This window comes from Pelophylax lessonae (genome assembly GCF_965119305.1).
Source record: "Pelophylax lessonae genome assembly, chromosome: 9".
Lineage (NCBI taxonomy): Eukaryota > Metazoa > Chordata > Amphibia > Anura > Ranidae > Pelophylax > Pelophylax lessonae.
In genome coordinates this window covers 254,972,352-254,998,666 of record NC_138776.1, presented here as the reverse complement: position 1 = coordinate 254,998,666, position 26,315 = coordinate 254,972,352, and the positions used below count along the sequence as shown (strand labels likewise).

General features: G+C 47.2%; 2 protein-coding genes across 2 annotated transcripts; both read right to left on the bottom strand.

The window, feature by feature from the left end:
• Positions 1-2,975: 2,975 nt before the first annotated feature.
• On the bottom strand, positions 2,976-24,445 carry LOC309564380 (uncharacterized protein; the record flags this gene model as incomplete). The annotated part of the gene is made up of 6 exons (XM_082269007.1): positions 2,976-4,310; positions 8,972-9,080; positions 15,057-15,164; positions 15,257-15,436; positions 17,436-17,562; positions 24,231-24,445. 6 exons carry the CDS (start codon positions 24,443-24,445, stop codon positions 3,175-3,177), a joined length of 1,875 nt encoding a protein of 624 aa, XP_082125133.1. The 3' UTR covers positions 2,976-3,174.
• On the bottom strand, positions 9,025-14,927 carry LOC309562948 (uncharacterized protein). Its single transcript, XM_082267276.1, has 4 exons — positions 14,794-14,927; positions 12,573-12,690; positions 12,280-12,377; positions 9,025-9,080 (listed from the first exon to the last, which is right to left on the bottom strand). The coding sequence occupies exons 1-3, from the start codon at positions 14,916-14,918 to the stop codon at positions 12,309-12,311; spliced, it is 312 nt and encodes a 103-aa protein (XP_082123402.1). The 5' UTR covers positions 14,919-14,927; the 3' UTR covers positions 9,025-9,080; positions 12,280-12,308.
• Positions 24,446-26,315: the final 1,870 nt, after the last annotated feature.

Genomic DNA, 26,315 nt, shown 5'->3' with positions numbered 1-26,315 from the left:
CTCACACCTAAGGCTAGGGAATTCTCCTCCTTTTACTCCTACCTGAGGCTAGGGAATTTTCCTCCTTCTACTCATACCCAAGGCTAGGGAATTCTTCTCCTACTCACACCCGAGGCTAGGGAATTCTCCTCCTTTTACTCCTACCCGAGGCTAAGGAATTCTCCTCCTTCTACTCATACCCGAGGCTAGGGAATTCTCCTCCTACTACTTACACCCAAGGCTAGGGAATTCTCCTCCTTCTACTCACACCCGAGGGTAGGGAATTCCCCTCCTTCTACTCAGACCCGAGGTTAGGGAACTCTCTTCTTTCTACTCACACCTGAGGCTAGGGAATTTCCCTCCCTCTACTCACACCCTAAGGAATTCTCCTCCTTCTACTCACACCCGAGGCTAGGAAATTCTCCTCCTTCTACTCACACCCGAGGCTAGGGAATTCCCCTCCTTCTACTCACACCCTAAGGAATTCCCCTCCTTATATTCACACCCGAGACTAGGGAATTCTCCTTCTATTCACACCTGAGGCTAGGGAATTCTCCTCCTTCTACTCACACCCTAAGGAATTCCCCTCCTTATACTCACACCCGAGACTAGGGAATTCTCCTTCTACTCACACCTGAGGCTAGGGAATTCGCCTCCTTCTACAAACACCCGAGGCTAGGGAATTCGCTTCCTACTCACACCTGAGGCTAGGGAATTCTCCTCCTTCTACTCAAACGCAAGGCTAGGGAATTCTCCTTCAACTCACACCCGAGGCTAAGAAAATCCCCTCCTTCTACTCACACCCGAAGCTAGTGAATTCCCTTCCTTCTAACACTTGAGGCTAGGGTATTCTCCTTCATAATATCACATGAGGCTAAGGAATTATCCTTCCTATTATCACATGAGGCTATGGAATGTCCCTCTCATTTGGGGCTAGGGAATTCCCCTCCTTCTTTACACCTGAAGCTAGAGAATTCACCTCCTTCTCCTAACACCTGAGGCTAGGGAATTCCCTTCACACCTGAGGCTAGGGAATTCTCCATTCTATTATCACTAGAGGCATGAAAATTCCCCTCACACCCGAGGCTAGGCAATTCTCCTTCCTCATCATCTGAGGCTAGGGAATTCCCCTCACATCTGAAGCTAGGGAATTCCCCTCATTCTCCTCACACCTGAGGATAGGGAAATCTCACACCTGAGTCTGGGGAATTCCCCTCCTTCTACTAACACCTGGGTTTAGGGAATCCCCTACTCCTCACACCCGAGGCCAAGGAACCACCTCCTCTGTCTCACTCCCAAGGCTAGAGGAAAATGCCTCCTTCTTACACCCGAGGCTAGTAAATTTTCCCTCACACCTGAAGGTGAATTTACTAGACATACGTGTGAGGAGAAGGGGAATTCCTTAGCTTCAGGAGTTTGGAGAACAAGGGGGGTTTCCTAGCCTCAGGAGTGAGTAGGAGGGGGATTCCCTAGCCTCAGGAGTGAGTAGGAGGGGGATTCCCGAGCCTCAGGTGAGAAGAGGAAAGGGGATTCCTGAGCATCAGGTGAGAAGAGGAAGGAGGATTCCCGAGACTCAGGAGTGAGGAATAGGAGGGGAATGCTTTACCCTCAGGTGTGAGAAGAAAGGGAAATTCCCTTGCCTCCGGTCACCCTAGGTACCTACTGCCTGGTCATTCCATGTATGACTCTCTTGGAAATAGATACATACTGCCTGTTCATTCTGCATCTGGCTTTCTTGGAGATCAGTATATACTACCTCTTCATTCTATGTCTGGCTTTCTCAGAGATAGGCACATACTGCCTATTTATTGAGTGTCTGGAGATTGGTACATACTGCTTGTTCATTCTGTGTCTGGCTCTCTCTGAGGTCGACATATACTGCCTATTTATTGTGTGTCTGACTCTCTTCGAGATTGGTACATACTGCTTGTTCATTCTGTGTCTGGCTCTCTCTGAGGTCGACACATACTGCCTATTTATTTTGTGTCTGGCTCTCTTGGAGATTGGTACATACTGCTTGTTCATTCTGTGTCTGGCTCTCTCTGAGGTCGACATATACTGCCTATTTATTGTGTGTCTGGCTCTCTTGGAGATTGGTACATACTGCTTGTTCATTCTGTGTCTGGCTCTCTCTGAGGTTGACATATACTGCCTATTTATTGTGTGTCTGGCTCTCTTGGCGATTGGTACATACTGCTTGTTCATTCGATGTCTGGCTCTCTCTGAGATTGACACATACTGCCTATTTATTGTGTGTCTGGCTCTCTTGGAGATTGGTACATACTGCTTGCTCATTCTGTGTCTAGCTTTCTTGGAGATAGATACATACTGCTTGTTTATTCTCCAGACACTCCAGTATTCTGGTTATGAGATTTTTTTTTTATTTTCTGTTTGGCACTTGTACAGTGCATAACATCAAAAGGCATTCTAAAATCTTGTAAGAAAAAATGGATTTTATGGATTACGCGCTTCCACCCGTGTGCTTCTCAATGGGAGGATAAGCAGCAAACTCTAAATTGCATCCTGTTTGAATTGCTTTTTGTGTAGTGAATTTCAGTAAAATGCGGTATATAAGCCTTAAAACGAAATTCTGCACCCTTCAAAAGCTCCTGTGAATTCCCTACAGCCAATGGAGTGTCGTGAGGTGAAGATCAGTCTTGGTCTCTGGCAATCTGCTGCCTGTTCATTCTGTGTTTGGTTCTGCAGCATTGAAGAGGAGTATGTTAAAGTGTAGAAGAGCCAGAAAATAAAATTCCGAGCTTGCCGAGGCTCCTAATCCTCTCCAGGCATGCTAATGAAGGCTGTTCTTCTATAGCCAACCATGTGTGCGATAAAGGGGAATGCTCTACTATCGGCTTAAGTGCTGAGTAATAAATTCTGCGATTGCTTCTCCTACTCTGGAAAACATGCAGTGCATGAAAAAACTGTAAAAAAATAAATAAATAAAAACTAAACAATGCTACTTCCAAAAGCTTCCACATACTACTACAGCCGCTTGTATGGAAGGTTGGGAAAACCATTGTCTCAGGTGACATGCAGCCCATTCATTCTGTGTTTGTTTCTTTTACAGTGCACATTGGTACATTGCAGTATATAAAAGATTGTAAAAAAAAAAGAAAAAGACAATTTCGGGTCCTGTCACGACTCCTTGTTTGCTCCTGGCATTGCAAGGATGTGGTTATGTTCATGACCTAATTAACCCGTGTGAAGTCTCTGATGGACGACTAGGCCAGAGTTACTGCTAAAGCTCTTCCCACACTGCATGCAGCTAAATGGCTTCTCTCCCGTGTGAGTCCGGTGGTGCAGGAGGAGGTTGGCCTTGCGGTTGAACACTTTGCCGCATTGGAAGCACGCATATGGCTTCTCCCCCGTGTGGATCCTCTTGTGGCGGATAAAGTTGGACTTGTCGTTGAAGCTCCTCCCGCACTCCTGACACTCAAAGGGCTTTTCCCCCTTGTGGATGCGCTCGTGCGTCACCAGCTGCGAGTTGTTAGCGAAGCACTTGCCGCATTCACGACAGGTGTAAGGCCTCTCCCCCCGGTGAGCCATTTGGTGAACGAGCAAGCTTGACTTGTCCGCAAACTTTTCCGAGCACTCTGGGCAGGAGAACTGCTTACTCTCGGAATGGAAGAGCCGATGGCGGACCAGCTCGGCCTTGCTGGTGTAGCGCTTGCCACATTCGGCACAGCAGTACGGTTTCTCGCCCGTGTGCGTGCGCTCGTGGATCAAGAGGTTGGCTTTGCGGTTGAAGCCGCGCCCGCACTGGTCGCAGGTGTATGGCTTCTCCCCGGTGTGTATGCGCTTGTGGCGGCCGAAGTTCGACTTGTCGTTGAAGCTCTTGCCGCACTCGGCGCAGACGAAGGGCTTCTCGCCGCGGTGGATGCGCAGGTGCGTCACCAGGTGGGAGTTGCTCTTGAAGCTTTTGCCGCACTCTGTGCAGCTGAAGGGCTTCTCGCCAGCGTGGAGCCTCAGGTGCAACATGAGGTAGGAGTTGCTGCTGAAGCACTTGCCGCAGACGGGGCAGATGAATGGCATCTTGCCGCGATGCAGCCTCTTGTGGATCAGGAGGTCGCTGTTGTGTGCGAAGGACTTGCCGCACTCGTTGCACGTAACTTGCTTGGTGGCGGCTCTCGCCGGCACGTTGGCCCCCGGGTCCACGTCTCGGAGGTATTTTCCGTACAGGTTGAGGTTGGGACTGTACAGGTGGACGCTGGAGTTGAAGTTGCTGGGAGCATGGAAGCTTTGGTAAAAGTCGCTGTGTTTCAGCTGGTAATTGGATGGGAAGGGGGGGCAGCGGTAGAAGTCTGAAGGATGAGCCCCATTTCCTAAATCTGTGGAGGGAAAAAAATAAAAAAATTGGAGATTTTTGTCAAAATTGTCCATTGCTGTTTCGGAGGGGAATGCCTTTGTCTCAGACATTAAATATTTTTTTTTAGCAGAGACCCTAGAGAATAAAACGGAGATCGTTGCAATATTTTTTATTACACCGTATTCGCGCAGCGGTCTTCCAAACGCAATTTTTTGGAAAAAATTCACTTTTTTGAATTAAAAAATAAGAAAACAGTAAAAGTGAGCCCAATTTTTTCCCACAATGTGAAAGATAATGTTACGCCGAGTAAATAGATACCCAACATGTCATGCTTCAAAATTGCGCATGCTTGCGGAATGGCGACAAACATTGGTACTTAAAAATCCCCATAGGCGACACTTTAAAAATTTCTACAGGTTACCAGCTTAGAGTTACAAAGGAGGTGTAAGGCTAGAATTATTATTATTATTATGATACAGGGATGGAGACGCTAAGCATTACCTGCTTGTGCCTCATTTAAAGTCCCAAACAGCCTATATCGTTAAGGGCTAGATTTATTGCTCTCACTCTAACGATCGCGGCAAAACCTCACATGTCTGGTTTGAACACCGTTTACATATGTGGGTGGGACTTGCATATGCGAGCGCTTCTGCGCGCGAGCTAACGGTAATAGACGCTTTAATTATTTTTTTTTTTCTATTTATTTTATTATTTTTACGCAGTTTTTAAACCACTTCCGCACTGCTCACTAGAGCTGTACTGCGGCAAAGTGGCTCGATAACGTCTGGCGATGTAGACCTACGTCACCAGACAATCCCCTCTCTCGGCGGCGCGCGCGCCGCCGGGGGCTCGCTCCCACTGTATTCAGTCACAGCGGGAGTCGGGCCAGGGGAGGAGCGGCGGCGATCGCCGCTGCTCTTCCCCGATCGTCGGGGAATCGAGTGTGGAGATCCGCCCGCCTGTGTAAACAAAAGCGACCGGATCTCCTAAGTGACAGGCAAGGTCAGATTGCAGGGTTCAGCATAGCTGAACCTGCGATCTGTTCCTGTGTCACTCAGTCACCTCCCCCCACACACGTCAGTAAGCACCAGGCATACATTAACCCCCTTGATCACCAATAAAAATGAACCCCTTCCCTGCCAGTGTCATTTTTACAGTAACAGTCCATATTTATAGCACTGATTACTGTGGTAACGTCACTGGTACCCCCAAAAGTGTCAAAAATGTCAGTCAAGGGTCCGATCTGTCCGCCGCAATGTCGCAGTCCCGCAAAAAAAAAAAACGCAGATCGCCGCCATTACTCGTTAAAAAAAAAAAAAACAATAAAAATGACATAAATCTTTCCCTTAGTTAGTAAACGCAATAATTTTTGCGCAAACCAATCAAAATACGCTTATTGCGATTTTTTTTTACCAAACATATGTAGCAGAAAACAAATTGGCCAAAAATGTAAAAAAATTTTGATTTTTACATTTTTTTTTTGGGGGGAATTTCATATAAAAAAAATGTGAAAAATATTGTTATTTTTCCAAAATTTACGCTCTTTTTTTGTTTATAGCGCAAAAAGTAAAAATCGCACAGGTGATCAAATACCACCAAAAGAAAGCTCTGTTTGTGGGAAAAAAAGGACGTAAATTTAGTTTGGGTGCGGCGTCGCACGACCGCGCAATTGTCAGTTAAAGTCGCACAGCGCCGAATCGCAAAAAGTGGCCCGGACGTAAGACAGCAAAATCCTCCGGTGGTAAAGTGGTTAAAAAAAAAATAAAAAATTTGATCATTTTTATTCCTATTACAAGAACATCCCTTGTAGTAGAAATAAGCATGACAGGTCCTCTTTATTGTGAGATCTGAGGTCAAAAACACACTAAAAAATAAAAAAACGTTGAAAAAAAAACAGCCCTTTAGACCGGTTGCTAGGCAACGACGTTTGAAAAAAAAAAATACCTAGGTTATGGTAGCTATCTGCTGCCATAACCCAGGTGTTTAGCATCAAAGGACTGACGTAAATCAGCGCGTGGGCGGTCAGTAAGTGGTTAATACAGATCCGTCCGATGCAATATAACAGCCAACAAAATTCGATTTTCTTTTGTTGGTAGATTTCCATTAGATTTACCTTCAACTATGTAGTGCATGGGCCTGCCTGATTGCAATACACATTGAAAGTGTTTAGGTCTGACCTCATAGTATATGGTTTTGGTAAGTCTAAAGGAAAAAATGTAAAGAAAATTGTATAGTGTGTATCCAGCTTTAGAATTGGGTTACTGATCAATGTGATATCTAACCACTTCTGGACCCGAAGATTCGCCCCCTTAATGACCAGGCCATATTTTGCTATTCGGCACTGCGTTACTTTAACGGACAATTGCGCGGTCGTGTGACGCTGCACCCAAATAAAATTGACGTCCTTTTTTTCCCACAAATAGAGTTTTCTTTTGGTGGTATTTGATCACCTGTGCGATTTTTACTTTTTGCGCTATAAACAAAAAAAGAGCGTACATTTTGCAAAAATAACAATATTTTTCACATTTTTTTATATGAAATTCCCCCAAAAAAAAATGTAAAAATCAAAATTTTTTAACATTTTCGGACAACTTGTTTTATGCTACCTATGTTTGGTAAAAAAAAAATCGCAAAAAGCGTATTTTGATTGGTTTGCGCAAAAGTTATTGCGTTTACTAACAAAGGGAAAGATTTTTGTCATTTTTGTTGTTTTTTTTTTTTAACGTGTAATGGCGGCGATCTGCGATTTTTTTTGCGGTACTGCGACATTGCGGCGGACAGATCGGACCCTTGACTGACATTTTTGACACTTTTGGGGTTACCAGTGACATTACTACAGTAATGAGTGCTATATATATGCACTGTTACTGTAAAAATACACTGGTAGTGAAGGGGTTAACTTTATTTGGGAGGGAGGGGCTGTGTGTATCCCTAGGGGCGTGCTTTCTACTGTGATTGGCTGTGGCTTGAGCTGTAAGGACACTGATCAACGGATCTACATAGTAGATCCGTGTGATCAGTGTCTTTACAGCGAGGAGAATGACAGGTGGCTTGTTTACACAAGCTGCCTGACATTCTCCCTCTCCCCCGCCGATCGCTGAGTGACCGGCGGAAATCGGGTCCGCTGGTCACACGCGCGGGGGGGTCCGTGACCACGCGGGAGCGCGCCTCCGCGGTCGCGCGCTCGCTCCCCAGAGCCTCACAGGCAAGCGACGTAGACCTACGTCACTCTGCCTGTGAGGGGCTGACTGCCGCAGTAAATATACTGTGAGCAGTCGGCAAGCGGTTAATGACCAGGCCATATTTTGCTATTCGGCACTGCGTTACTTTAACGGACAATTGCGCGGTCGTGCGACGCTGCACCCAAATAAAATTGACGTCCTTTTTTTCCCACAAATAGAGTTTTCTTTTGGTGGTATTTGATCACCTGTGCGATTTTTGTTTTATGCGCTATAAACAAAAAAATAGCGACAATTCTGAACAAAAAAAAAAAACAATATTTTTCACATTCTGCTATATAACATTCCCAAAAAAAAAAAAAAAATGTAAAATTCAAAGTTTTTTAACATTTTAGGTCAATTTGTTTCCTGCTACATATTTTTGGTAAAAAAAAAAAAAAAATCGCAATAAGCGTATTTTGATTGGTTTGCGCAGAAGTTATCGCGTCTACTAACTACGGGAAAGATTTATGTCATTTTTATTGTTTTTTTTTTTTTTTTACTAGTAATGGCGGCGATCTGCGATTTTTAGCGGGACTGCAACATTGCGGCGGACAGATCGAACCCCTGACTGACATTTTTTACACCTTTGGGGGGACCAGTGACACTAATACAGTAATCAGTGCTAAAAATATACACTGTTACTGCAATAATGACACTGGCAGGGAAAGGTTTAACCCAGGGGTGATCAAAGGGTTAAATGTGTACCTAGGGGCATGTTTCTAACTTTACAGGGGTTGGGCTTGTAAAATGATCATAGAGACCTGTGATCCTATATAGAAGGATCACAGGCACTCTCTGATCATTCCAGAGGGTTAAATGTGTACCTAGGGGAGTGATTCTAACTGTATGGGGGCGTGGCTTGTGAAATGATCATAGAGACCTGTGATCCTATATAGAAGGATCAAAGGCACTCTCTGATCATTCCAAAGGCTTAAATGTGTACCTAGGGGAGTGATTATAACTGTATGGGGGCGGGGCTTGTGAAATGATCATAGAGACCTGTGATCCTATATAGAAGGAACATAAGGCACTCTCTGATCATTCCAGGGAGAAGAACGGTCAGCAGTTTACAACAGCTGCCCGTCCTTCTCTCTCAGCGGGGAGCAATCGCGGGTGTCGGAGCCGCCTGCCCTGTGCATCGGCTTCCATGCTGACGAGTGGGGGCTGGAGTGCGCCGGCGGCGGCACATGCTCGCCCCCTAGCTGCCTGCGCGCGACCGACGTATACCTACGGCGGGTGCGGCAGGTGGTCGTAAAGTGGTTAATAAATTGTTGACATTTTAACATAGCAATACTTTTTTGATACGGGATCTGTATATATAATTTTTGTTTCCCCGCTTCGCCCTGTCCAATAATGGTAGAGAACGGATGGACGTCCCTCTTATACATATTTATATATGGGGGTTGTGCCGCCAGTGTCGCACACTCCCCTCCTTTCCCTTCCATTACTGTTTATCCCTCACCTGAGCTGATCTCTGTAGGGATTTCCTCCTCCTTACAAATCTTTTCAGCCCCTTCATCCTCCTCCTCCTCCTCTTCAACGTCAATCACGACAATGTTCAAATTTTCCTCCTAGGATAATGCAAACAAAAGAAATACATTGCCAAGGAATACAAAATATACAATATTGTTGGAAAACATTTAAAACCACTAAAATACAAAACCAGGACTCATTATTCCACACCCGTGGATTGCTGTGGACAGTGGATGACGCCGTGCCTCTGGAATAAATTTGTGCTGATGACCAACTAAAGCAGGGATATGCCAACTAATGGTGCAGAACTACAAGTCCCATGAGGCAAAGCAAGACTGACAGCCACAAACATGTCAACCAGAGGCATGGGCATGATGGGACTTGTAGTTTTGCAACAGCTGGAGGGCCGCAGTTTGCATATCCCTGAACTAAAGCCTTGGAGGGCATTCTGTAGCTACAGCTGCATTCTGTGCACGCTCTTGTCTACAGTTCATCTTCTCTTTTAAGATGGGAAAGGGGACATTTTCCTCCCTGGAGCCCTGACATAGCCAACCCCAGGGCTCAACAAACCCCAGGCCCCAGGTCACATTGGCGACTAGAATTAGCGGCCTGGCGCCTGGGCTACACTGCGCAGGTGTCTTGTCTCCATGCGCGGGCCGGTAATTGAGGCCGCGGCTTTGCATCCTGTTGTTGGGAGATGCTTCCATCGGGGGGGTACCTGCCCCCCCTTTTTGTGGTGGTCGGGGCTGCAACAGGCAGTCACTGGCGGTGCTGATGGTTTTCCCTGCCTGTCCTCACAGCTCAGAGAAGAGGTTGAGGTCTTGATCTTGTGCCCTGTCCTTACCAGTGAGTGGACAGGCAGTGTGGGGCAGCTGGTCGGAACAGCCTCAGTTCCATTTGCAACCCCACAAAGATGGAAACAGTTTTTTTATTCATTTTTTTTTCCATTAACCACTTGCTGACCACCCGTCGCAGATATACTGCAGCAGGCTGGCTCGGCTAGTACGTCAGTTCGCGGGAGCGCTCGCGTGCCACCCCATTAGGCAGCGGGGAAGCCAATCCACAGGGCCTCCCGGCACCTGCGATCACTCCCCGTGGAGAGAGAACGACGGTCTGCTGTTGTAAACACAGCAGACCATTGTTCTCTCTGGAATGAACACAGAGCGCCTGTGATCCTCCTATTTAGGATCACAGGTCTCTGTGTTGATTCCACAAGCCCATCCCCCATACAGTTACGTGCTCCTGAACAGGACTGGGAGACGCGCACAGTCAGACAGTTCCTTCACAAGATGGCTGCTTTACAGCCAGTTGTCTAATCTGCAGCCAAAAGATCATGGGACATTTAGTCCCGACATAAGAAGGTTAGGTGACCTTGCTGTGCACACTGGAGTTGCCACCCATCCAGGATTTACCTGGACAGTCCAAGCTTTGATTCATGTGTCCGGGTTTCAGATCTCCTGAAACCCGGACACATTATTCAGACCCATACATGTGCGCATAGGGTGTGCCTAATTCCTTGCTGTGCACACTGGGGTTGCCTTCCATCTGGGATTCACCTGGACAGTCCAGGTATTAAATCAAGTGTCCGGGTTCACATTATTCAGATCCATAGACATGTACAGAGGGTGTACTTAATCCCTGTTATGCACACTGGGGTTGCCATCCATCCGGGATTCACGTGGACAGTCACGGTTTTGAATCATGCGTCTGGGTTTCAGACCTCCCGAAACCCAAATTCATTATTCAAATCCACAGATATGTGCACAGGGTGTGCCTAACCCCTGTTATGCACACTGGGGTTGCCACCTATCTGGGATTCACCTGGACAGCCCGGACTTTGAATCATGCCTCTGAGTTTTAGACCTCCTAAAACCCGGACACATTATTCAGACCCATACATGTGCACATAGGGTGTGCCTAATTCCTTGCTGTGCACACTGTGGTTGCCTCCCATCAGGGATTCACCTGGACAGTCCAGATTTTAAATCAAGTGTCCGGGTTCACATTATTCAGATCCATAGACGTGCACACAGGGTGTGCCTTATTCCTGTCATGCACACTGGGGTTGCCACCCATCCAGGATTCACCTGGACAGTCCAGGCTTTAAACATGTGTCCGGCTTTCAGACCTCCTGAAACCCAGATACATTATTCAGATCCATAGACGTGCGCACAGGGTGTGCCTGATCACTGTTATGCACACTGGGGTTGCCACCCATGCTGGATTAACCTGGACAGTTTGGGCTTTGATATGTGTGTCCGGGTTTCAGACCTTCTGAAACCCGGACACATTATTCAGAACCATAGACGTGCGCAAAGGGTAAGCCTGGGCACACCCTAATTACCCCGTGCAGCGCAGATTCCCCCTGTTGCCCTCCCTCCCTTCTCTCTCCTGCCTCCGAACAAGTGAATACACTAAGGTATGGGGGACTCGGATGTAAGGGGGGCTCTGCAGACTCTGATGGAAGGGGGGGCTCTGGGAACCCTGATTTAAGGGGGAATGCTGGGAACTCTGATGTGAGTTGTGGCTTTGGTGAGCAGACCCCCCCCCCCTTACTTCAGAGTTCCCCTTTGCACCAGAGAGCACAGTGTTCCCCCCTAAAGGCTAAGTTCACCTTTAGATTAACGTCTGAAATCCAGACACAATTCAAAACCTGGACTGTCCAGGTCAATTCTGGACAAGTGGCAACCCCAGTGTGCACAGCAAGGATTAGGCACACCCTGTGCGCACATCTATGGGTCTGAATAATTAGATACCAAAACTTTGGAATAGGAGTACCCACCTATCTATCCATTCACTCTGTATCCAATCAGGCAGGCCCTTGCACTACATCAGAAGTGTCCAACAGAGGTTAAAAAAAGAAAAATATTGCCGCCCTCCGCTAAAGTATTTGGGCTTAGCTTGAAGAAAAGGTGGCATTTCTAATGCACAGCCCCCCCCAACCAGATGTTTGGGCAAGTGACTGGAGAAAGCTGTGAGGACAGCTTGTTTAGATAAAGAAATACCTTTATTGGTGATTTTAATGAAAAACATTTGTGCAACTTAACCGCTTACCAAGAAAGGCAACCAGGCAGTGGGCGATCTAACCCTCTGCCACCCCGCCCAAAAGCATAGACAAGCCTACCCTTTACAAATTAAAAAAAAATAGAGTCCTCACTTTCTGTTTCCGTGACATTGTTAACCAGAAGAAATAGAGATGTTGAATCTCCCCAACCAGGGGCAATAATATTAAAAAATAATAAAATAATGATAATAAAATCTGGCATTCCCCTTTAAGCCCCCCTATAATGACGGCACCTCTTTATGTCTTTTGCGGCGCCTCTCATTTAGTGAATACTCTTGGGGATAAATGGGGTCGGTACATCTTTCTGGGGTACTGGCAACACTTGAACCATCTGGAAAAAAAGAAGAGCAAGAATAAACATACATAATATACATAAAGCTGCTCTTTTTTAGATTCTATAGGACCCCCAGTATGGGAGGAGCCAGCAAACGACAGGCAGCAGCTACACGGGACCTCTTTAGCCAATTGCTGACCGCCCCATAGCAGTTAAATTGGTACAGGGCGGCGGCTCTGCGCAGGAATTCACCTGTGCTGATATAATTTGCCATTTCCTCCTCTTTTTCCTGCAGGTTACTTTCTGAGTACAATTCTCCCTCCTCCATTCCCGGATCGGAATCAATCGTCCAAATATCCGAATGTTCATTCTGAAATGGGATAAAAAAAAAAAAAGGGGGGGTCAGTTAATTTGGAACTGAAATATCAAGATAAAATAGGGCAAGTAAAGGCAAGCCCCCCCCCCCCCCCCCCCAGCTAAAAACATATTATCTATTACACTTCTACAAAAAAATGGCTTGCTAATGTAGCACCCTCCTAGGTAGTTGCTAGTGAGAGAGTATAGTTCTTGGCTCTGTCTGCCTATCAGAGGAGAAGCAGGCAAATTCTATATCGCTTTCTGCTTAGCAGAGAGCAGGATCTGTGAGTTAGGTCTGCTCAGTGTGCGATTCATTGGGTCTAGAAAGTGTCGTTTCCCCTCTGTTGCCTACATTTGGTGTCCCTGTCACTTATGGTTCGGGAGCAGTGCTATGTCTAGCTGACCAAGATTTCCCATAGATGCCAATGTTAGACAGGGAGCAGTGCCATGTCAAGCAGACCAAGATTTCCCATGTACGCCAATGTTAGATAGGGAGCAGTGCCATGCCAAGTTGACCAAGATTTCCCATGGACGCCAATGTTAAAGAATGGGAGCAGTGCCATGTCAAGCAGACCAGGATTTCCCATAGACGCCAATGTTAGACAGGGAGCAGTGCCATGCCAAGCAGACCAAGATTTCCCATGGACACCAATGTTAGACAGGGAGCAGTGGTATGTAAAGCTGACCAAGATTTCCCATAGACACCAATGTTAAAGCCTGGGAGCAGTGCTATGTCAAGCTGACCAAGATTTCCCATACATGCCAATGTTAGACAGGGAGCAGTGCCATGCCAAGCTGACCAATATTTTCCATGGATGCCAATGTTAAAGAATGGGAGCAGTGCCATGCCAAGCAGACCAAGATTTCCCATGGACACCAATGTTAAAGAATGGGAGCAGTGCCATGCCAAGTTGACCAAGATTTCCCATGGACGCCAATGTTAGACAGGGAGCAGTGCCATGCCAAGCCAACCAAGATTTCCCATAGACACCAATGTTAAAGACTGGGAGCAGTACCATGTCAAACTGACCAAGATTTCCCATAGACACCAATGTTAGACAGGGAGCAGTGGTATGCCAAGCAGACCAAGATTTCCCATAGACACCAATGTTAAAGACTGGGAGCAGTACCATGTCAAACTGACCAAGATTTCCCATAGACACCAATGTTAGACAGGGAGCAGTGGTATGCCAAGCAGACCAAGATTTCCCATAGATGCCAATGTTAGAAGGGGAGCAGTGCTATGCCAAGCTGACCAAGATTTCCCATAGATGCCAATGTGTCCGTTCTTGTGAGTGTACATAAAGCGAGGTATACCTGTATATATACATGTGATTCTGTACAGGTGGGCAGCCCTTTAGCAGTAGATCTGCTATAGGGCGGCCTTAAACTGGTTAAGATAAAAAAAAAAACTTCTACCTTTACAACCACTTTAAAGCGGAGTTCCGGCCACAAAAAAACAATTTCAATGAACATACCCCCGGGACAGTCAGGGCTAGTACATTCCACAATGGACAGCCTCTGATCTGTCCCGGTTCGCACTTACCTGCAAGAAGAAATACTCACTTTTAAAATTTCTTCTCCAGCGTTGCCATCTCTGTTGTGGGCAGCTGAAGCCGGCGCGATCCTCTTCTGCGTCCTCTTCCGCGTCTTCTTCTCCCAGAATGCGCCTGCACCGGCCCCTCTCGTCACTTCCGGTGTGGCGCCGCATTCCTCCACAGCTTCTGGGCATGCCCAGAAGCTGTTTAGCAGGGAATGCGGCGTCGCACCAGAAGTGACGAGCGGGGCCGGTGCCGTCGCATTGAATCCTGGGAGCGATGACGTTCAGCTCCCAGGAATCATTGCAAACCGGAAGTGACGGCGCGGGCCGCGGGAGGAAGTGGAAGAAAGGTGAGTATTTCTTTCTACAATAACAAGGTAAGTAAACAAAAAACAAAATCCTAACTATCCAATTCCTTTTCAGGTGAAGAAAGGCAAGCGGATGGCCACAAAATCGATTATGTCGATTTTGTGGCCGGGACTCCGCTTTAAGCTTTAAAAATGAAAGCTAGAAGCTGATTAATTGCCATACACTGCTTCTCCAGTCTTAGTAAAGTCCCCTCATTGTATGACATACCTCAGAGACCGTTTTGTGAAAGGACTGGTGGAGTTCTTCAGCAGAATCCTCAGGGATAATGATTTCCTCCTGCGTGGAATCCCCAGAATACAGAGGACTGGGACAACTCTCTGGTGGGTTCCCATTACTGGATCCATCTGTAGGAAACACACACACTGACTGAATACATTGTTTCTATGTGTTTATCAGATGATGGGGGATCTAGGTGGATCCTCCGTACTGCTCTCTCCTTTACAATAAAGTCTCCTCTTACCCGGTGATGTGACGGGCGGCTGATTCTCCATCATGACGTCCTTGTAGAGATCCTTGTGTCCTTCTAAATACTCCCACTCCTCCATGGAGAAATAGACAGTGACATCCTGACACCTTATAGGAACCTGACACACACAATGATACAGTCACCATCCAGACACATCCCTTGTCTGTTACTGGATAATATCCCAGAATTCCCGGCACCGCTCACCTCTCCTGAGAGCAGCTCAAGGATCTTCTGGGTGACTTCTAAAACCTTCTTCTTGTCAGTCATCACAGAGGGAGGAGGAGGGTCCTTGGTGGAGCTCTGGACCCCCCTCCATCCACCTGAGACAAGGTGGTGGCTCCTGGGTGTCAAACAATCACTGGAGTTTGTATCAGGTACATAAACCTAAATAAAGACAAACAAGTCAAGATCTGACTTCTCCAGTCAGCTCTGTGTTTTATTAAAAGAAACATACATGATGTCATGTGACCTCCCAGAATCCTCCTCACCTCTCCGGTCAGGTCTGTGTTTTATTAATAGAGATAAGAGTGATGTCATGTGACCTCCCAGAATCCTCCTCACCTCTCCGGTCAGGTCTGTGCTTTATTAATAGAGATGAGAGTAATGTCATGTGTGTAATGGTATCGTGGTATCGACACCATCTTGTCCCCGACACCGGCAAAATTCCAGTAAGCTGTAACAGCAAATGTGTACCCGCAGAGGTATCCCCCCCCCCCCCCTCTTCACTCGAGTGCCTTATCTTCAAACACATACTGGTTGGCAGGTTATAAAGTCTTATCAGCCCTTCTAGCAGGAGTTGGGTCTCCGAGGAGAGCAGGGGGTCAGAGCAGATGTCCAGTGAAGCTGCCTTGTAAATTCCCAAAGCCCAAATTGTTAAGTTACATCTCACAATCCGTGCTCAAATCATATCTTTTTACCCGAACATAACATATTAACAAAAAGTAGATATTTGGGTGCCCCATAAAATACCAATCGAATTAAGACCCAACACGGACTCCTTCATGCCTAGGAAAGACAAGCTAGCGATCCAATGCCGTACAGGTCAGGGGTTAATCCGAGATAGCCCATGTTTAGTGTCTGTAGAAAGCCAATTCAAAAATGGACCATCAAATATCGGTTTCAAGCATGTAACCGTTTCATATCCCCAGATATGAGTGCTTTTATGAATCTGTCAAAGCGGGAGGTCACTTAGCAGTTTATAGACTCAGAGCCATTGGCTGAGTACTTCTGGTGACACCCCCTGGAGGGTCAGAGAAAAACACAGGAACTGAGAGAGAGCAGAGTTCTGATCCTACCATCGAAGCCATAACATCGCCCAAGGGGAACCAAACATACCGGTTCAGCTTCTGAAACTAAGGTAATACCAGGACCGTTTAATGCAAGTATTTTCATCCTTTCTCTTCATATTTCTCAATTGCTGTATTGTGTCTCTATTTCTTTGTAACCCATTTTTCTGTAAATATTTTTATACGCACCAATTTTAAACCTTTCTTATAATTAAACCTTATTTTGAAAATTAAACCTTATTTTGAAAAGTGTTAACTTTATCTCTAAGCTCTTAAACGCAACTTGACCCAAACGAACCTGCCTCCTGAAGCTCGCTACTGTGTGTTACAGACGGTTATTCTAAAGTCATAATTGATATTTGTACTGTTTAGGCTAACCTATCTGAAACATTCTGGTCTGACGTGACAGTGTGTGTTACAAACGGTTATTCTAAAGTCATAATTGAAATTTGTAAAACCACGAGCGTCCGCTGGGCTCAAACGTAGCGGTGGTGGCAGAGAAAGGGTTAATCGTTTAATTAACCCGGTGACAATCGCTCTCAGTTTGCTGGCATCTAGATTGTGGTCCCGCAAGCTGGACAATCTGTGTGCTGGGTGCAGCTGAGAGTGGCATTGTTACGCAAGTGACGGCAGGGTGTGAGATTGCTTGGTCTTTGGTCACGAGGTGGATGAGAAGGCCAGGGGTCTGATACCCGCCACCGTCACAATGTGACCTCCCAGAATCCTCCTCACCTCTCCAGTCAGGTCTGTGTTTTATTAATAGAGAGAAGAGTGATGTCATGTGACCTCCCAGAATCCTCCTCACCTCTCCGGGCAGCTCTGTGTTTTATTAATAGAGATAAGAGTGATGTCATGTGACCTCCCAGAATCCTCCTCACCTCTCCGGTCAGGTCTGTGCGCTATGAATAGAGATAACTGTGATGTCATGTGACCTCCCAGAATCCTTCTCACCTCTCCGGTCAGGTCTGTGCTTTATGAATAGAGATAACAGTGATGTCATGTGACCTCCCAGAATCCTCCTCACCTCTCCGGTCAGCTCTGTGTTTTATAAATAGAGATAAGAGTGATGTCATGTGACCTCCCAGAATCCTCCTCACCTCTCCGGTCAGCAGGTAGAGTATCTTCAGGGTGAGCTTAATTATTTGCTCAGTCATGTTACTCTGATCCTTCTCCATCTTGAGACTGGGCTGAGGTCCCGGTGCTAAGGACTGGTTTGGGGATGGCCTGTTTTGGAAGAGAGAAGAACACATAGTAGGAGTTTTGGAGCATCATTGCTGAGGACTCTCCTGCATTACTAATAATCGCTAAAGGAATTAACCAGAAATGGACTGACTTTACACACAGTACATTACTTCCTTCATTTACACTCTAGTGTCACCCTAGATATGTACAGGTGCCTTGCGAAAGTATTTGGCCCCCTTGAACTTTGCGACCTTTTTGCCACATTTCAGGCTTCAAACATAAAGATATCAAACTGTAATTTTTTGTGAAGAATCAACAACAAGTGGGACACAATCATAAAGTGCAACGAAATTTATTGGATATTTCAAACTTTTTTAACAAATAAAAAACTGAAAAATTGGGCGTGCAAAATTATTCAGCCCCCTTAGGTTAATACTTTGTAGCGCCACCTTTTGCTGCGATTACAGCTGTAAGTCGCTTGGGGTATGTCTCTATCAGTTTTGCACATCGAGAGACTGAAATTTTTGCCCATTCCTCCTTGCAAAACAGCTCAAGCTCAGTGAGGTTGGATGGAGAGCGTTTTTGAACAGCAGTTTTCAGTTCTTTCCACAGATTCTCGATTGGATTCAGGTCTGGACTTTGACTTGGCCATTCTAACACCTGGATATGTTTATTTGTGAACCATTCCATTGTAGATTTTGCTTTATGTTTTGGATCATTGTTTTGTTGGAAGACAAATCTCCGTCCCAGTCTCAGGTCTTTTGCAGACTCCATCAGGTTTTCTTCCAGAATGGTCCTGTATTTGGCTCCATCCATCTTCCCATCAATTTTAACCATCTTCCCTGTCCCTGCTGAAGAAAAGCAGGCCCAAACCATGATGCTGCCACCACCATGTTTGACAGTGGGGATGGTGTGTTCAGGGTGATGAGCTGTGTTGCTTTTACTCCAAAAATAACGTTTTGCATTGTTACCAAAAAGTTCGATTTTGGTTTCATCTGACCAGAGCACCTTCTTCCACATGTTTGGTGTCTCCCAGGTGGCTTGTGGCCAACTTTAAACGACACTTTTTATGGATATCTTTAAGAAATGGCTTTCTTCTTGCCACTCTTCCATAAAGGCCAGATTTGTGCAGTATACGACTGATTGTTGTCCTATGGACAGAGTCTCCCACCTCAGCTGTAGATCTCTGCAGTTCATCCAGAGTGATCATGGGCCTCTTGGCTGCATCTCTGATCAGTCTTCTCCTTGTATGAGCTGAAAGTTTAGAGGGACGGCCAGGTCTTCGTAGATTTGCAGTGGTCTGATACTCCTTCCATTTCAATATTATCGCTTGCACAGTGCTCCTTGGGATGTTTAAAGCTTGGAAAATCTTTTTGTATCCAAATCCGGCTTTAAACTTCTCCACAACAGTATCTCGGACCTGCCTGGTGTGTTCCTTGTTCTTCATGATGCTCTCTGCGCTTTAAACGGACCTCTGAGACTATCACAGTGCAGGTGCATTTATACAGAGACTTGATTACACACAGGTGGATTCTATTTATCATCATTAGTCATTTAGGTCAACATTGGATCATTCAGAGATCCTCACTGAACTTCTGGAGAGAGTTTGCTGCACTGAAAATAAAGGGGCTGAATAATTTTGCACTTCCAATTTTTCAGTTTTTTATTTGTTAACAAAGTTTGAAATATCCAATAAATTTTGTTCCACTTCATGATTGTGTCCCACTTGTTGTTGATTCTTCACAAAAAATTACAGTTTAATATCTTTATGTTTGAAGCCTGAAATGTGGCAAAAGGTCGCAAAGTTCAAGAGGGCCGAACACTTTCGCAAGGCACTGTACATTATACGAAGAAGTATATGATTTGCAGTGTAGGAATTTCGGAGCAATCCAATGTCTAATCAGGACACAGAAATTTATTTATTCAAGCACAATGTGATGTCCAGCTACCGGAATATGTCTGGATTTCCCACGATCTTCCTACTTACTAATACAGTACACCGAAGATCATGTTTTATAAGAACGGGATAGTACGGCATCATGTCATAGTATTAGCCCAGGGTTGTCACTTTTATGGCTCCTTGTTTGAAGGACTATAAAGAAGAGCCAGAACTTTGCCTTACAGGACCTTGTTAAAGGATCTATGGAGGATGCAACCTGACCATCGATTGAGCCACAGCATGCATGCAGTCCGACTAGGTTGCACTGATCACCCCCTGTAAACTAAACCTCCTCATCTCCAGCCCACTAATGGCCATGTCGTAAGATGAACTGGTTTTAGGTGAGTGACCACCTAGTGGACATGTCATAATATCAGAGGTTTTCAGCTGGGTGATCCCCTAGTGGCCATGATGTAACATTAGTGGGTTCCAGGTGGGTGATGTCACGATTTGGGGGTCTATGAACCCTCAGCTGTGTGGGTGGAGTTGAGAACACCTCAAAGAAGGTACAGTGTTCGCACAAAGCCACTTTTGGCTATGGGGCTGGCCAGCACACCAGCTGGTTTAGGTGGGTGACCCCCTAATGGCACTATCGTAACCTCAGAGAGTTCCAGATGGGTGTCCTCCTAGTAGTCATAACATCAGAGGGTTCAAAGTGAATGACCCCCAAGTAGTCTTGTCATAAAAACGAAGGGTTCTAGATGTCAGAACATAAGCCAGTTCCAGGTGGGTGATTCCCTATTGGTTATGTCATAACATTGGAGGGTGACACCCTAGTGGCCATAATCCAGGTGGGTGACCTCCTTCTGACCATGTCAAAACATCTGAGGGCTCCAGGTGGATAACCCCCTAGTGGCCATATTCAAGGTGGATGACCACCTAGTGGACATTAACACTGGAGGGTTTTAGGTGGGTGACTCCCTATTGGCCAAGTCATAACATTGGAGGGTGACCCCCTTCTGACCATGTCATCATATCAGAGGGTTCAAGGTGGGTGACCCCCTAGTGGCCAAATTCTAGGTAGCTGACCACCTAGTAGTCATGCCATTCACACTGGAGGATTTCAGGTGGGTGACCCCCTAGTGGCCATATTCCAGGTAGATGACCACCTGTTGACCATATGGTGGATGACCACCTAGTAGCTGTGCCATTAACACTGGAGGATCTCAGGTGGGTGACTCTCTAGTGTCCATATTCCAGGTAGATGACCACCTAGTAGCTGTGCCATTAACACTGGAGGATTTCAGGTGGGTGACCCCCTAGTGGCCATATTCCAGGTAGATGACCACCTAGTAGGCATGCCCTTTACACTGGAGGATTTTAGGTGGGTGACCCCCTAGTTGCCATATTCCAGGTGGATGACCATGTTGCAACATTGGAGGGTTTCAGGTAGATTACCACCTTGTGGCCATATGGTGGATGACCACCTAGTAGTTGTGCCATTAACACTGGAGGATTTCAGGTGGGTGACCCCCTAGTGGCCAAATTCTAGGTAGATAACCACCTAGTAGTCGTGCCATTTACACTGGAGGATTTCAGGTGGGTGACCCCCTAGTGGCCATATTCCAGGTGGGTGACCACCTTCTGACCATGTCAAAACATCTGAGGGCTCCAGGTGGATAACCCCCTAGTGGCCATATTCAAGGTGGATGACCACCTAGTGGACATTAACACTGGAGGGTTTTAGGTGGGTGACTCCCTATTGGCCAAGTCATAACATCGGAGGGTGACCCCCTTCTGACCATGTCATCATATCCGAGGGTTCAAGGTGGGTGACCCCCTAGTGGCCAAATTCTAGGTAGATGACCACCTAGTAGTCATGCCATTCACACTGGAGGATTTCAGGTGGGTGACCCCCTAGTGGCCATATTCCAGGTAGATCACCACCTAGTGGCCATATGGTGGATAACCGCCTAGTAGTTGTGCTGTTAACATTGGAGGATTTCAGGTGGGTGACCCCCTAGTGGCCATATTCCAGGTAGATCACCACCTAGTGGCCATATGATGGATGACCACCTAGTAGTTGTGCCATTAACATTGGAGGATTTCAGGTGGGTGACCCCCTAGTGGCCATATTCCAGGTAGATCACCACCTAGTGGCCATATGGTGGATAACCGCCTAGTAGTTGTGCCATTAACACTGGAGGATTTCAGGTGGGTGACCCCCTAGTGGCCAAATTCTAGGTAGATGACCACCTAGTGGCCATATGATGGATGACCACCTAGTAGTTGTGCCATTAACATTGGAGGATTTCAGGTGGGTGACCCCCTAGTGGCCATATTCCAGGTAGATCACCACCTAGTGGCCATATGGTGGATAACCGCCTAGTAGTTGTGCCATTAACACTGGAGGATTTCAGGTGGGTGACCCCCTAGTGGCCAAATTCTAGGTAGATAACCACCTAGTAGTCGTGCCATTTACACTGGAGGATTTCAGGTGGGTGACCCCCTAGTGGCCATATTCCAGGTGGATGACAACCTAGTGGTCATGTTGCAACATTGGAGGGTTTCAGGTAGATGACCACCTAGTGGCCATATTCTAGGTAGATGACCACCTAATAGTCATGCCATTTACACTGGAGGATTACAGGTGGGTGACCCCCTAGTTGGCCATATTCCAGGTAGATGACCACCTAGTAGCCATGCCATTAACACTGGAGGATTTCAGGTGGGTGACCCCCTAGTGGCCATATTCCAGGTAGATGACCACCTAGTAGCCATGCCATTAACACTGGAGGATTTCAGGTGGGTGACCCCCTAGTGGCCATATCCCAGGTAGAGGACCACCTAGTGGCCATATGGTGGATGACCGCCTAGTAGTTGTGCCATTAACACTGGAGGATTTCAGGTGGGTGACCCCCTAGTGGCCAAATTCTAGGTAGATAAATACCTAGTAGTTGTGCCATTAACATTGGAGGATTTCAGGTGGGTGACCATATTGCCATATTCCAGACCATATATAGTGCCTATATTCCAGGTAGAGGACCACCTAGTGGTCATGTTGCAACATTGGAGGGTTTCAGGTAGATGACCACCTATTGGCCATATGGTAGATGACCACCTAGTAGCTGTGCCATTAACACTGGAGGATCTCAGGTGGGTGACCCCCTAGTGGCCATATTCCAGGTAGATGACCACCTAGTAGCCATGTCCTTTACACTGGAGGATTTCAGGTGGGTGACCCGCTAGTTGCCATATTCCAGGTGGATGACCATGTTGCAACATTGGAGGGTTTCAGGTAGATTACCACCTAGGGGCCATATGGTGGATGACCGCCTAGTAGTTGTGCTGTTAACACTGGAGGATTTCAGGTGGGTGACCCCCTAGTGGCCATATTCCAGGTAGAGGACCACCTAGTGGCCATATGGTGGATGACCGCCTAGTAGTTGTGCTGTTAACACTGGAGGATTTCAGGTGGGTGACCCCCTAGTGGCCATATTCCAGGTAGAGGACCACCTAGTGGCCATATGGTGGATGACCGCCTAGTAGTTGTGCTGTTAACACTGGAGGATTTCAGGTGGGTGACCCCCTAGTGGCCAGATTCCAGGTAGATCACCACCTAGTGGCCATATGGTGGATGACCACCTAGTAGTTGTGCTATAAACATTGGAGGATTTCAGGTGGGTGACCCCCTAGTGGCCAAATTCCAGGTAGATCACCACCTAGTGGCCATATGGTGGATGACCGCCTAGTAGTCATGCCATTTACACTGGAGGATTTCAGGTGGGTGACCCCCTAGTGGACATATTCCAGGTAGATGACCACCTAGTGGCTCTGCCATTAAAACTGGAGGATTTCAGTGGGTGACCACCTGGTAGTTGTGCTGTTAACACTGGAGGATTTCCGGTGGGTGACCCCTAGTGGCCACATTTCAGGTAGATGACCACCTAGTAGCCATGCCCTTTACACTGTAGGATTTCAGGTAGATGACCACCTAGTGGCCATATGGTGGATGACCACCTAGTAGTTGTGCCATTAACACTGGAGGATCTCAGGTGGGTGACCCCCTAGTGGCCATATTCCATGTAGATTACCGCCTAGTGGCCATATGGTAGATGACCAACTAGTAGTTGTGCCATTAATATTGGAGGAATTCAGGTGGGTGACCCCCTAGTGGCCATATTCCAGGTAGATCACCACCTAGTGGCCATATGGTGGATGACCGCCTAGTAGTTGTGCCGTTAACGCTGGAGGATTTCAGGTTGGTGACCCCCTAGTGGCCAGATTCCAGGTAGATCACCACCTAGTGGTCATGTTGCGACATTGGAGGGTTTCAGGTAGGTGACCCCCCTAGTGGCCAATGTCGTAACTTTAGAAGATTCCAATTGGGCGATGGTCACAATGTTGGGGGCTAAGGACCCTCAGCTGTGTGGGTGGAGTTGAGAACACCTCGGAGGAGGTACCGTGTTCGTAAAACCCCACTTTTGGCGGTGCGGTTGGCTGACACTCCATGGCGCCCCCTATGGATGATAAGTGAACGCTCCCTACATGCCCTATTATTTGGTTCTGAGTAGAGAATCCCTTTAAATGGTGGAATGAATGAAATTTGGCGCGGTCCGATGGCCTAGTACGGAGGAAGGGGCTGATATCGTACCAATTGGGGTAATAAAGTATTAGGAGGTGAATTATAAGGCTGCCCAGTGAACACACAATGTGGCTTAAAGGGACTAAACATCATTCTGATACAAACCCTCCAAAGAGACACTAGGCAGCCATTAGTCTCCTCTCTGTAACACTAAGTCTCCATCTGACACACAAGCCCAGGACTTACCGTAAGGACCCCTTTTCTCTGTCCCCTTCAGTCCTATCACACCGGAAGAGGATGGCTCTCTCAGAGGTGTGCTTCCTGGTTTTGCGTTCCACGGCGCTTCCGGGTTCTGCGTTCCACAAGCCACAGAACACCGCGCGCTTAGCTGACTTCCGCCTTCGCTCTAGACGCTGCTTGTGTGCGACTTCCGTGTTTTGCGTTCCAGCTCGCTTCCGCATTATGCGTTCCAGGGAGTCCTGTGTCCCTTGTAAACAGTTGCAGCGCGTAAATGTCAGAGTCCTCCCTATACATCAGAGCCCCCTCTATATGTCAGAGTCCTCCCTGTACATCAGAGCCCCCTCCATATCTCAGAGTCCTCCCAATACATCAGAGCCCCCTCCATATGTCAGAGTCCTCCCCATACATCAGAGCCCCCTCTGTATGTCAGAGTCCTCCCTGTACATCAGAGCCTCCTCCATATCTCAGAGTCCTCCCAATACATCAGAGCCCCCTCCATATGTCAGAGTCCTCCCCATACATCAGAGCCCCCTCTGTATGTCAGAGTCCTCCCTGTACATCAGAGCCTCCTCCATATCTCAGAGTCCTCCCCATACATCAGAGCCCCCTCTGTATGTCAGAGTCCTCCCTGTACATCAGAGCCTCCTCCATATCTCAGAGTCCTCCCTATACATCAGAGCCCCATCCATACGTCAGAGTCCTCCCTATACATCAGAGCCCCCTCTGTATGTCAGAGTCCTCCCTATACATCAGAGCCCCCTCCATATGTCAGAGTCCCCCCTATACATCAGAGCCCCCTCCATACGTCAGAGTCCTCCCTATACATCAGAGCCCCCTCTGTATGTCAGAGTCCTCCCTATACATCAGAGCCCCCTCCATACGTCAGAGTCCTCCCTATACATCAGAGCCCCCTCTGTATGTCAGAGTCCCCCCTATACATCAGAGCCCCCTCTATATCTCAGAGTCCTCCCTGTACGTCAGAGCCCCCTCCATACGTCAGAGTCCTCCCTATTCATCAGAGCCCCCTCTGTATGTCAGAGTCCTCCCTATACATCAGATTCCCCTCTATGTGTCAGAGTCCTCCCTATACATCAGAGCCCCCTCTATATCTGAGTCCTCCCTGTACATCAGAGCCCCCTCCATACGTCAGAGTCCTCCCTATTCATCAGAGCCCCCTCTGTATGTCAGAGTCCTCCCTATACATCAGAGCCCCCTCTGTATGTCAGAGTCCTCCCTATACATCAGATTCCCCTCTATATGTCAGAGTCCTCCCTATACATCAGAGCCCCCTCTATATGTCAGAGTCCTCCTTTACATCAGAGCCCCCTCTATATGTCAGAGTCCTCCCTATACATCAGAGCCCCCTCCATATGTCAGAGTCCTCCTTATACATCAGAGCCCCCTCCATATGTCAGAGCCCTCCCTGTACATAAGAGCCTCCTCCATATCTCAGAGTCCTCCCTATACATCAGAGCCCCCTCTATATCTCAGAGTCCTCCCTATACATCAGAGCCCCCTCTATATCTCAGAGTCCTTCCTATTCATCAGAGCCCCCTCCATATGTCAGAGTCCTCCCTATACATCAGAGCCTCCTCCATATCTCAGAGTCCTCCCTATACATCAGAGCCCCCTCCATATGTCAGAGTCCTCCCTATACATCAGAGCCCCCTCCATATGTCAGAGCCCTCCCTGTACATCAGAGCCTCCTCCATATCTCAGAGCCCTCCCTATACATCAGAGCCCCCTCTATATGTCAGAGTCCTTCCTGTACATCAGAGCCCCCTCCATATGTCAGAGTCCTCCCTATACATCAGAGCCCCCTCCATATGTCAGAGTCCTCCCTATACATCAGAGCCCCCTCTATATCTCAGAGTCCTCCCTATACATCAGAGCCCCCTCTATATGTCAGAGTCCTCCCTGTACATCAGAGCCCCCTCTATATATCAGAGTCCTCCCTATACATCAGAGCCCCCTCCATATGTCAGAGTCCTCCCTATACATCAGAGCCCCCTCTATATCTCAGAGTCCTCCCTATACATCAGAGCCCTCTCCATATGTCAGAGTCCTCCCTATACATCAGAGCCCCCTCCG